This window comes from Peromyscus eremicus, chromosome 18, assembly GCF_949786415.1.
Source record: "Peromyscus eremicus chromosome 18, PerEre_H2_v1, whole genome shotgun sequence".
In the NCBI taxonomy this organism is placed as follows: domain Eukaryota; kingdom Metazoa; phylum Chordata; class Mammalia; order Rodentia; family Cricetidae; genus Peromyscus; species Peromyscus eremicus.
Window position 1 is genome coordinate 43702135 of NC_081434.1, and position 13041 is coordinate 43715175.

A 13041-nucleotide genomic window follows, 5' to 3' on the forward strand; every position below is an offset into this window, starting at 1 on the left:
CACACAGGGGTGGGGGTGGGGGGTGGGGGATGACCTGGCATTCTGGAAAAGCGTAAGATAGTATTGCTGGTATAACATGACGGAAGCCACGCTTTAGGCGGTTAAGAACATGGTGGACACCTGTGGCAGCCATCACCCATGTCTCAATAATAAACCACAGCTCCAGACACATCATGGAGTAACAGGCAGCAGGAAATTCCTTCTAGTGTAGGCCATGGCTCTGGACAGATTTTAGTTTTAAAGGCAGAGGAAACTTTGCTTCAGACAACAGGAATATGAGCTTGTAGTGAGAGGGCTCAGAGCTGCAGCTGGATCAGCCTCTGGGTGTTCTGGAGGCCTGCTGAGGTTGGGTTGCCATTCTGAAGCAGGGCAGGGATGGATATGTTTCCATGCCATCACCACCCCTGCTAGGGACCTGCCCCTTCCATAGACAGAACCAAGAGCTCCGTAAATGACCATGTGGCCAAAATAGTCTCACTTATATTCTGTCCCTAAAAACATCTCAGCATTCAATGGCATCTGTCCAGGATCCCAACTATAGTAGCACAAATGTCTCTCAAAATCTGAATCAGGCCAGGCATCCTGATTTTATAATCATGCCAACTATGTCTCGATCCATGATGTAACACTAGACTATAGCCAGCACTCTGAATAACTTCCAACTGGGCTGGGAATGAAAACAGAGGCCAAGGGTATATACAGGTCCGTGGAGTCCACATCTCTCTCCAGTGGATTGTTTTCACCCATAAGCTAGTCCATGTTGCTCCCAAAACTTCAACCTTCAATAATTGTGACATTTAGAGGTAGAAAAGGGCAAAAGGAAAGGGGAGGAGTCACTGTAAATAGACTCTGAAGGGTTCTATTTACTGGGTTTTGCTATCTTTCACAACTTTGACCCAAACAATAGCAATGACTTCATGAAGCTGAGACACAACAAAGACCCATTCAATTTGTGTACAATAACCAGGGCCTTCCAAACACAGCCCCCAAAACAGCCCCAGCAAGCTTCCTCCACACCAGATGGCACAGAACATGCACACCACTTCCCTTTCCTTCACCTCCCAAGGCCTCTGGACTGCGGCAGTCACTCCCAGCATGCAGCTGGCTCTACTCCTGGACTATCAGGAGTGACAGTTCTTCACTCTCATTAAAAAAAAAAATCAGTTAAAAACTCCATGTCACTGAATAGCCACTGCTCCACAAGTTCTCTTGTGAATACCCAGGAAAGAGGCACCAGAGAAGCAAGCTGGCTGGGCACATGGGATCTGGCACAGGAGCTAGGAGCAGCTGCTCAGAGGCAGGTGGGTGTTCAGGACTCTCCTTAGGTGACTCTCCTAGAAAGTTAGGAAATTAGTGACATGTATGTGACAGATTAAGATTGAAGATCCTCATGGAGCTGGAGAGATGGCTCAATGGTTAAGAGCACTGACTGCTCTTTTAGAGGTCCTGAGTTCAATTCCCAGCAACCATAGAATGGATCACAACCACCTATAATGAGATATGGTGTCCTCTTCTTACCTGCAGGGATATAAGCAGGCAGAACACTGTATACATAATAAATCTTTTAAAAAAAGGATTGGAGATCTCCCTCCCTCCCTCCCTCCCTCCCTCCCTCCCTCCCTCCCTCTCTCTTATTTAATCCCCAAAGACCTCCTCTGCACTGGATCTGGAAAGGAAGGGGAGCAGACAGAATGAGATGAAGACTTTAGCCCCTGGGGAGCATACTCCTGGGGTACACAATTTCCTGGAAGCCAGGGAGTAGCCGAGGTCAGCATGGGTTAGAGGTAGTGGCAATGTGCACTCCCAGGACCATGCTGCTGGCAGACATATAGCCAAGGCCAAGACCCAGGAAAGGAAGTGTCGGTCTACATGAGAGCCTTGCAGCTGTACCAACCAAACATAGCTCAGCTTTGTAAACAAGTCCCTGGACAGTGTGCACCAGCTCCCTTGTCCTTTGTTACAGCTTGGTGGCTCATTTTGTGTACACAGGAGTGGTGAGTAGCTGCACATTAGCCACAGGCGCTGGTTAAGCCAGCCTTGCACATACAAGTGGTAACGTGACTGTCACAAGGACCAGCCCATTCACTGCAAGAGCCCTTTCTCTGTATCTCTAGTTTCTTATCCCAGAGCCAAACTGGCTGATACAACTAAGCTGGTGTCAGATGCTGTCCTAGACCTGAGCAGCTGATTAAACTCAACTGTTTAATATTTAGACTTTACTAGGAGGCAGCACTTTGGGCTTAAGTGAAGACAAATGGGAAGGCTAGGCGGCAAGCAAGGCTGATTGATCCATTTATCAAGCACAGAGCTCTCTTGTGCTCCCACAAAACACGAGCCCAGATTGATGAAACACACATACCCAGGTTTCACATTCAGATCTAACTGGTAGACCCAGAGGGAAAAACAAAAACGCCCACCCATAGCTTTTCATTGAGACTCAAGAAGGCTCGAGTTAACACTTCTTACAACCAACACTTTACTTTAGAATATCAAAAACAAGTGTTACAACTCATTTGGGATTCCCAGTAGAGAAAGCATGAGGTCAGCTCAAATTAAATCTTTAGGGGCTGGAGAAATACAGCTCAGTCAGTTAAAAGTTTGCAATGCAACCCAAAGACCTGCATTCAAAAGCTGGGCATGGTGGTGAGCACTTGTAATCTCAACACTGGGCAAGCAGAGAAAGGTGGAGCCTAAGGGCTCAATGAGCAGTCGGTCTAGGCTCATCCGAGTTCCTCCAGGCCAAGTGAGACAGATGTGTACACACATCTTCACATGACTTGCCAAGCATACTGCCATAACCTTATCCATGCCAAGTACTTAAAAGCATTGCCCACACTAGGGCACAGCAGAGCACCTGTCCAGCTCTTCTGCAAGGTTCAAATCGGCAGGGTAGGAGAAAAAGAGGCCTGGGAACCAACTCTGAACAGAAGCAGCAAAGGAAAAAGGGAAGAGTATCTGGCTCCACCGGTTAAGAATTATGGAGCTATCCAGTGAAGCAGTGACCTCAGCAACTAAGAACTGAGCAAAGAGCGAGAGAATTCAGGGGTTTACACACGTTGGTAAGGGTTCTTCCCAAGACTGAATTACCAGCCATGTCAAATGGGCATTTTCTGTGTATAGTGGTACGGGGAGAAGTAAGCTCCCATTACTAAAACGTGGCTATAGGAGAACTTAGGGGCCGAGGAAGATGGAAGGCTACTACAAGCCAATGCGCTGGAGCGGCACCATTCTCAAGCATGTGCAATAGGCTTCTAGGCTATCCTGCTCCCGTTACAATGCATGGAAATGACATCACAAGCCATGCAGGGAACAAGCTGCTACCAAGCCATGATTCCATTCACGTTATCAGCAATACACAAAGCTCAAAAGCCTAATGACAAGGATGCAAGATTCTAAGCTTCTAAATTTAAAATTAGCTGCTAATGAAGAGGAAATGCTTTGAGGGCTCTAATACACATTTTTGAGTGGTGCCTAAGTTTAGGTTGAGAGCACTCTGTCATTATCTTAAACTCAAACTCACAACATCTGCCAGTTAAGTCGAGTGAGGCTGGACCAGCACCATCGGGGCCTCCCAGGGCCCATTTGGAAGTGACTGTGTTCTGAAAACTTGTATTTCGTGCTCTGGTCTTCAGTTTCCCATGCCTCTGAGGGCACGAGTGCATGTGCACGCATACACACACATACACACATACACACACACACACACACACACACACACACACACACACACACACTCTACATGGGGCAACTTAACATCCAGCCACAAAGACATGTTTTGAAATGGAATCTAGATCAATCAAAACTTCAGGATGACGCTTTCAGCCACAATTCAGTGGACATTAAGAAGACTGTCCTATAGATCATAGAAACATAAGCAGCCCAAATCCTCTTCTTCGTTAAAGATCACGTAGCTTATAGAAATATCAGGCTGAATTTTCTTCACTGTGATGCAAAGACTCAAAACACACATGTAGCAAAGTCTCACTTGAATACAGGACTCCAAATATTCCTGCAGCATACATTCCAAGCCATTTCCTAATATGCAAAACAGGTTTTTAAAAACAGGGTTTGGGCACTGTTCCCATTTCCTGCAATGCTAACAGCGTTTTACCCCTGTGCAGCAGTTCCGATTTCAGTTTGTCCCTGGAGCATGTTCCTAGTTATCTGTGTGAGTCATTTGTGTTTGGGCCTTTTCTGTAGAATAAATAAATGTTGAATTTTGAGTATTTTACATCTTACAAGCGTAACACTCTTCCAGTAAAAGGGGGCTATCCTTGAACAAGTACCGACAGCAGCTGAAGAACTCTGCTGTCAGACCCAATGTCTCAGACACCAAAACACAAGGGGGAATCCCAGCAGTAACAAGTCTGCAACTCCCCAATGGTCTTCAGGGTCCTAGAAGTTCCTCACAGAATCCAGAAAAGCTGCTCATAAAGGAAGAGATGGATCCCTCCAGGTTCAAGCAAACTAGCTCAGCTTTTATCAAGATTTGCAAGCTCAGCTTTCACCCCACTGACACCACTGCAGAACAAAAGCAGACTCCGCCCGTATCAGTCACCTCCTCACACTCAGCAGCACCCTGGCAATTTTCAAATATACAAATTAACGGTATGAATAAGGTTTGGCTACTAAATGTATCTTTAACAAAAGTCAAGACCACCATATAATTTTTGCTTTTATTAATCTAGTACAGAACATTATCAGTACCGCAGCTCCATCCCAGAGGTGAATCCAGAGCAGAGACCAGCAGTCAAGTATTCCCAAAGCCAACCCAGCTTTGAGTAACCTTGTCCTAGTTGCCAATTAAGTTTAAGGTTTTCACTGCCACAACCAGAAACTGACAGCAGAGATCAGCGTCCAAGGAAAGAGCATCTGTGGTTTCAATAAAGTCCCCAAATTGGTCACATGAATGGTAGCCGGCTGTCAGTTGACTGACCCCTGCTGGGTCTGAAGGGAAATCTGTTGTTGGGGCCACCTCTTCCTGGCAAAAGGGGGTTAGGTCCTGGAAGTGGACCAATAGGATCAAACCGTGGTCTGAGTGGCGGAAACGGGCTAGGTATCTCCCCTGGCCTTGGGATGAGTGAGTTGGCTGGGTCTCCAACACTGGGCAGTATCGGCCTCGTATCATATTCACCACCAATGATTCCTGGAGGAAGCAGCGAGGCGGAAGGAAAGGGCATGGGGTAGGGGTAGACAGGAATGGGACAAAATGGGACAGAGTGGGTTGATGATGGCAGGAACATCATATGCCGCATTCTCTGAGCCTCTTTTCTCTGTATATGCCTCTTTCTATACAGCTGTAGAAAAAAAGGGGGGGACAAGATATAGTGAGTGGTTTAGAGGTGACCCCCAAGTTCTAAGCTGCCTTACTTACGGCGTAAGTTCATCTGCACTTTTCTTTCCCATAGTTTCTGCAGACAAAGCAAACAGTCTACCCCATGAAGAGCCTCGGCTCCAGAGGCAGTGCCAAGTGAGCTCTGCTCTCTAAGCACTTGAAGCACACTGCCACCGAGTGAGCAAGTCCAAAGGAGGGATAACCCAGTGGCAGATATTTTTAAGAATGCAATCTAGCACTCCTCGGCTGACATGCAAGTTTAGATGAGCCTTTCCTGCACACAATTAAAGTATTTGTTGAAAAGGCCAAGCTATAAATATCATTCAGGTACTACAGGCAATTTCATGTTTTCATCCCTCATAGATCTCCATTTCAAACATAAACAAGTGGCTAGTTTAAAGGACAGGCACACACTCAAGACTGTGGACTCTGCAAGCATCCTAGGACTTACATTCAATTATTTTTCTTTACTCCTTCATCCCAAATAGTTTTTCTCAGGCCTATCAGTGGTTTTTACAGTCAAACTCTGCCAATAAAGTCATGTATCTTATTCTTTTCACAATGTACTATGCTATCTAACAACTTTAGATTACCCAAACACAATGACAGAATTTGTTTTGTTTTGTTTTTGTTTTTGTTTTTGTTTTTCAAGACAGAATTTCTCTGTGTAGTTTTGGTGCCTGACCTGGAACTCACTCTGTAGACCAGGCTGGCCTCGAACTCACTAAAGATCTGCCTGCCTCTGCCTCCTGAGTGCTGGGATTAAAGGCATATGCCATCACCACCCAGCAGAATTACTTTTGTGAAAAAAAAAAAAAAGTGTTTCATATTTCAATGAAAAACTATTAAGACTTTTTTCTGTAGTTAGAAGAAAACAAGAACTAAACCTAAAATTGAAGACATTTTCATTAGCAATATTTAACAATAAATTTAAATTGGTTTTATCACATCACACTAACAGTGAAAAGATACCTTTCACTATTAACTCACAGTTATTTGAGTCATAAACATTAGTCTTCGTATTTAAAAATACCTACTTCTTTCCAATCTGTGTCTGGACCTCTGGCAGTACCATCTGCAAGGTAAAACAAAGCATACAGAATTAAAATCCACTTCATGCTCCAGGACGGACGGTGAGCCTGGACCTCGCCCATCGATGAAGCAGCACGTGAGGCACATGCGCCCATGCACTGCACATCACTACCTTCCTGAGTCAGTCAGTCAGTGGCCATCACTCTCTCCGCCCTACCTCATGACTCAAGCTACTCATTCGTCCCAGGATGTGTCTTCTGGGGAGGCTCATGCAGGTGTGCCAGATGCCTCTAAGTCATGTCTGCAGTCATGGTGGTCTAGGCTGACAGCTCCTCTTAAGTGTCTGGATTACAACCCACATTCATTACTGCAATCAAACTAACCGGGCTCCTCTCTGTAGTGGTTACCTACCTCCTTCCCCCTAAATGGCTTCACTACCCAGAGTGTGACAGTAACACACAGAACTATTTTAAATGTACTTAAGGGGCTGGAGAGATGGCTCAGTGGTTAAGAGCACTCACTGCTCTTCCAAAGGTCCTGAGTTCAATTCCCAGAACCCACATGGCAGTTCACAATTGTCTGATACCCTATTCTGGTATGCAGATATACATGCAGACAAGGTGTTCCTATACATAAAATACATAAATAAATCTTTTTTAAAAAGTATTTAAAATACATGAAATGAGGGAAAAATTCAATCAACTTCAAGTCTAATGAGGAGTTCAGGAAAAAGCTAGCCATGTCTTCTAGAGAAGACACTAACTAGCTTGGAAGTTTATGAAAGCCCTAGCCCAGGAGTTCTCAACCTGTGGGCCATGACCCCTTTAGGGGCTGAGTGATCCTTTCACAGGGGTTGCCTAAGACCACTGGACAGCACAAATATTGACAGGATGATCTGTAACAGCAGCAGTGATGAAGTAGCAATGAAATAACTTCATGGCTGGAGGTCACACAGCATGAAGCACTGTGTTAAAGGGTCGCAGCGTTAGGAAGGGTGAGAACCGCTGCTCTAGCTCCATACGATCTTTACACACACTCAGCTCACCAAGGAGCTGTGACCCACACTCAGAAAGGAATCACAGACGGACGGCAGTTAACCGTGCAGGTGAAGGGCATCTGCTCCTCTCAGGACTTCACACCATAGCCAGCTTTTTCTTGTCACTTCTTCTATGTATGTTATCGGAGACTAATGGGGTCAACAGTGGACAGTGGCCCCTAGGATAAATTTTGATAACCTAAGGCCATGTCTGTCATTTATGATTTCTGGAATAATGGGCCCAATTACACCTTGAGCTTGTTTACTGAAGTTCCTTTAAGTTTATTAGGTTGACCTAGGCCTATAAGAGATGAAGGAATAATAGCTGTCTTAAGTACTTGGCCAATCTTTTCCTGAAATATAAGAAACATCCGTGCTTATGTCTAGCAAGCCAATTATTTTTCCCCTGTATTTTAAGTGTTTAGTTGGTTTGGAATATTTAATTTCCTGAACCCAGAAGGTCATATCACTGGAATCCACACCAGCAGCTCCCTTAGGCGCTGCCCTGTATGAATCTGAATTGTTTTTGTAGAGGGTTGTACAATAATCTTAATTTCTTTAGTAAAGTCAGAATCAACCTTTACTGGGACAATTTTTATACCTTGTATGGCAGAGGAGCTACAACCTATATTTAGCCCCAGTGTCCCTTCTGGGGAGGTCCACAGACTCTTGTATTAAGGCATATAAGTCCATTCCTAAAGCTTATATATCTCAGACCTCAATAAAAACTTTATCCATAGATCTAACTTAGGCATACATCCTCAGTATCTCTAGGTTATTATTGAGATTCATGTATCATTAATAACATATCTAGATGTTTATGTGTTACACTGATCTATCCTAATAACTGGCAATTCATATATCATAAGTTATTTTTTAATTTTCCTAAACATTCTCTATATCTAAACCTTTATATCCCTATAAAAACTTTACATCCAAAAGCATCTATGTATTAAATTTGTCAGGAGAAATAAGTGGTTGATTATTGAGAATAGCCAATGTAAAGTGAATTTCTTTTAATAAAGGAACAGTAAAGGGTCATTTTGAAATCTGTTAGGTGAGTTATCTTTTACTTGAAATTGGATAGTAAGGCAAATTATCTTTAAACCTGGTAAATGGAAATATAATCTAAATTATCTCAAAGCATAGTTTGGACAAAACCCTGGCAATAAGGGGTATGGCAGTTTTGTCCAAAGCTTAAACCTTTTAAATGTTAGGGGGCTAAGTAATGAATTGATTATATGAAATTTAGCATACTTAGCAGGTATATAAATATGATTTTGTATAGAGAATTTGATCATAGAATGATCAAGCTTTAATTTGTATCCTAATAATTATCTCTAACAGCTATAGTTTAAGTACAACTTATCCTTAACAGTTAACAGTTTAGGTTGGCCAATCAATCAATAAGTTTTATTTCTTAATATCTTTAATTAAAGTACACTTATTCTTAATAATTTATAAGTTAGTTGCCCTTATAAGCTTAGAACTTAGGTTTTATGCCCGTCAGTTTAGCCTTAAAACTATTAAGTTTGTACTGAAGTTATTTTAATATGTAAATCCTTTAACGTGTATCATGAAATGAGATAAGCACAGTAAAAGACCCAAGCTAAAACAGAGGAGGAGGGCCGGGCGGTGGTGGCGCACGCCTTTAATCCCAGAACCAGGGAGGCAGAACCAGGCGGATCTCTGTGAGTTCGAGGCCAGCCTGGTCTCCAAAGCGAGTTCCAGGAAAGGAGCAAAGCTACACAGAGAAACCCTGTCTCGAAAAACCAAAAAAAAAACAAAAACAAAAACAAAAACAGAGAAGGATTTTTTTTTTTTTTTCAAGCCAGATAGCCACCGGGAATGGCAAGGTAAGGAGAAGGGTGGAGATAATTCACAGGCCAAAGTAAGCTGAGATGCAGATAGCAGATAGTTAGGTTCAGAGAGAAGAAGGCAGATGTTTAGGATTCCAAGCCCCAAACGTCTTCGGGGGTCTGATGAATCCATACAGGTCATAGTAGGGCGTCCCCTAACCAGGACCTTTTGTTTGTTTGTTTGTTTGTTTGTTTTTAATGGGTTAACTGAATGAAGTTCTTGTACTTGGCCAAGATTTTTGTAAATTACCAAGAACTTAAAAGTCAACCCTGAAAGAGGAAAGAGAGAAAAGGACACTTTTTTAGGAGAGTTAGAAGTTGCCATTAGTTTCTAAACCGGCTCTGGCTGTGAGGCTTGTATAGTTATTTAAATGAAGGCTGCTGGATCGAGCTTCTAGTTAGCAAGTAGAAGTTTACAGCTCAAGTTAGCCTTTGGATTTCAGTTAATTTTAGCAAGAAAGGCTGTTTGTAGCAGGATGCTGCTGTTAGTATGGAGAACATAGTGAACTTCATAGCTCTAGTTTATGCTCTCAAGAGGTCTTGTAGTGTGATAATATTGTGTTACCTCCTTGTAAGACCCTGAATGAAGTAACGGCAGGTTTCTCCCTAAAAGGGAGGGGTTAGAATCTCTGCCGCTTACAGTAAATCAATTTCATAAAGTTGGCCGCTTTTAGGGGTCTCCTAAATTTTTTTCTTACGTTTTTTTTGAGGCCTTATGGGATTAAGATAGATTAAATTTGTCAGGAGAAATAAGTGATTGATTATTGAGAATAGCCAATGTAAAGATCACTATGTCTTTTTTTTTTTTTTAACTACTTGTCTGGTTTTTCTTTTTAAAGACAAGGTTTTACTCTGTAACACAGACTAACTTTGAATTACAGAAACCTTCTTGCCTCAGCCTCCCTCCCACATGCTGGGATTACAGACATGCCCCACCATGCTTGGTCTACGCAATGCTGGGGATGGACCCCAGGGCCCCGCACATGCTAGGCAAGCATTCTACCAACTGAGCCACTTCCCCAACCCTGTCCTTCCTTTATAACTATGATTTTCTTCTGGCACCACACATGATGCTACTGTCACAAAGTAACACTTTAACCAAAGTAAAATGAGAACCTTAGGAACCAAAGAGGAAAAGGAAGGATCTGGTTCACTCACTTCTTAAAGAACAACTTCCCAAGTTTAAGAATCTAAATGACTGATATTCTATTAAAGGGGGGGGGGGGTTTCTATCCACCAGATTTCCACAGCTGAGGTAGTAAGTTAACTGCATAGTAACATTTTCATTACAATGTTTTTGACAGGAACCACATAGCGAGTTCGTGCAGCGCAGTGAATGTCTACCTGATGTAGCTCACTCCTGTTTCCTACTCTGGTTTTGTTGTTCTTGTAAACTGTTGCTTTGGAAACTGACCCATTAAGTCAATTTCATAGCTCACCGTACGTTCAAAACAACAGCTTCAAAAACACTGACATGTCAGCACTGGCAGAAGAGAAGCTCACAGTCGGGCTCTTCTGGGGAGGCTCACAGTCAGGCTTTCTGGGGAAGCTCACAGTCAGGCTCTTTCTGGCTTTGACCTGGAAATCCTGGTGTACAAGGCCTAACGTCTCATCACTGCTGCAGTGACCATCCAGACCACCACAAAGCACCAGAGCGGCACACCAAAGATGAGCAGCTGTTAGCTGACACTGGTCCCACAAGGCAGTGGCAGAGGGACAGTTTTCCTAAGTCAGAGACTGAAAATGCTCTTTCGGATGGAATGAACCTGTCTTCTACTTTATATCCTAACATAAGTTTACTAGGACTAAAGGGTTATATTGCAGAAAACAGGAAAAAAGGAATGGGGGAGAGGTCACCATCAGGAAGCTGGAGCTTCTTTACTCAAAAGCTCCTCCTTAACAAGCTGCAGATAAACAGAACAGCAGGGGGAACCTCCACTTAAAAACCTTAGCCGGCTGAGTAACACCATGGCAACCACAGTGCCAAGGGTCTTTCTCCCATCCACATGTCACCATGTAAATCACCTCGAAAATCCCGCAGATACAAACAGCGCCACAGCAGGGGGTCATTTGATGCGATGAAGAGGTCATGACAGACTGCAGACAAAGCCAGGACAGAATGAACATCCAGAAGTCGGAAGATGCGAAGTTTCAGCTCCAACGGAAGGACGATCAGCCCAAATACATCCGGAAGGTTCAGTACTAGAGCAGGAAAAAGAAGCAACAGGAGTCACTGAGTAAAGAGCGCCTAGGTTCCCCACGTGCTCATCAAAAGCTGTCACCATCTCTCTCTGAGAAGGCGACAGTCTTGATCCTCAGCTTTCTCTGAAACTGTGTTTTCAACCACTATCATCAAGCTTCACTGACTCGCTGACTTCAGCACGGAATCTTCTGAGACCAACACTGGCTGGGCTCTGACACAAGACGCTCCTGATGCAGGTCATCCTTCAACCACAGCAGACTCACACACACACCACACGCCCATGACTAGAAGTGAGTGCTTCTCTGTGACACGAGGGAGAGAAAGCTGACCTATAAAAGGTCTTCTGAAAAACATAACGCTTGCTGAATGCCTAGTTCATCATTTAAAAATAGTCAGTAAAATCTACTTCAAAGTATCAATATTCACCATTCACCAATAAATGCTGCCTCCAAACAACAACAACAGTGGGCCGAAGAGGCGCTCAGCAGTGAAGAGCACTTAGTGCTCTTGCAGACCAGGTTGGTTTCCCAGGACCACAGGGTGGCTCACTGCCTTCTTTAACTCCATTCTCAGGTTCCAGTGCCCTCCTCTGATCTCTGCTGCATTGCAAGCACACAAGGAACACAGACATGCAAGCAAAATACTAACACAGATATGAAAGTGTTTGTTTTCTTAATTTTTTAGGATGTGTTTTTAAAAAAAAAAAATGGGAGCCAGTGATGGCTTGGCAGATAAAGGCACCTGCCACTAAGGCTGACGACCTGAACTCAACTCCCTGGGGTCATACAATGCAAGGAAAGAACCAATTCCTGCAAGCTGTCCTCTTCTCACGTGCGTCCTACATAGTGGCCCAAGTGCATAGGTGTGCACATGCACGCACATTCATGTACACACACACACACACACACACACACACACACACGAATAAATAAAAAATAAATAAAAGAAAGAAAACAGAATTTAAAAATTCAAGGAGAGACACCCATTTTTGGTTTTTGGTTTGTTTTTTTTTGTTTGTTTGTTTTTTGTTTTGTTTTTTTTTTGGTTTTTCGAGACAGGGTTTCTCTGTGTAGCTTTTGTGCCTCTCCTGGAACTCACTTGGTAGTCCAGGGTGGCCTCGAACTCACAGAGATCCGCCTGGCTCTGCCTCCCGAGTGCTGGGATTAAAGGTGTGCGCCACCACCGCCCGGCGAGACACCCATTTTACATGCTATGCATACTCATGTTTATTGGTCACCTATTACAGACCAATGCTATAGACACTGAGAATGCAAAACTGATGAAGACATACTCCTTACCTTCAAGTCACAACCTGACACTGAAAAGGAAGCATGTCAACCATTAAGATACAGTGCAAATATTGCCGTAAAAATCAGGCGTGGCAGGCAGGCTGAGCCAGGAGGATCACAAATTCAAGGCAAAGCCTGTGCTACTTAACAAGTCAGATGCCTTCCTGGGCTCCACAGGGAGACGAACCTGTCTCAGGAGAAAGAGAATGAAAAAAGGCTCTGGATAAAATGTACAAAGAGAAAGTGGGTAACACTTAAGGAATAAACACTGCAGTCGTTTTTAAAGG

At 43.6% G+C, this 13041-nt stretch overlaps 1 protein-coding gene across 3 annotated transcripts in view; it reads right to left on the reverse strand.

Annotated features, from left to right (window-relative positions):
- Positions 1–4662: 4662 nt before the first annotated feature.
- The window catches only part of Fbxo7 (F-box protein 7), a 31678-nt gene continuing 23299 nt past the window's right edge, over positions 4663–13041 (reverse strand). For all 3 annotated transcript variants that reach the window (XM_059245516.1, XM_059245517.1, XM_059245518.1), the window contains exons 7-9: positions 11288–11464; positions 6373–6410; positions 4663–5297 (exon numbers count right to left, since the gene is read on the reverse strand). In XM_059245516.1, the coding sequence (XP_059101499.1) occupies positions 4902–5297; positions 6373–6410; positions 11288–11464 (611 nt within the window). In that variant the 3' untranslated portion in view covers positions 4663–4901. The remainder of the gene's footprint in view (positions 5298–6372; positions 6411–11287; positions 11465–13041) is intronic.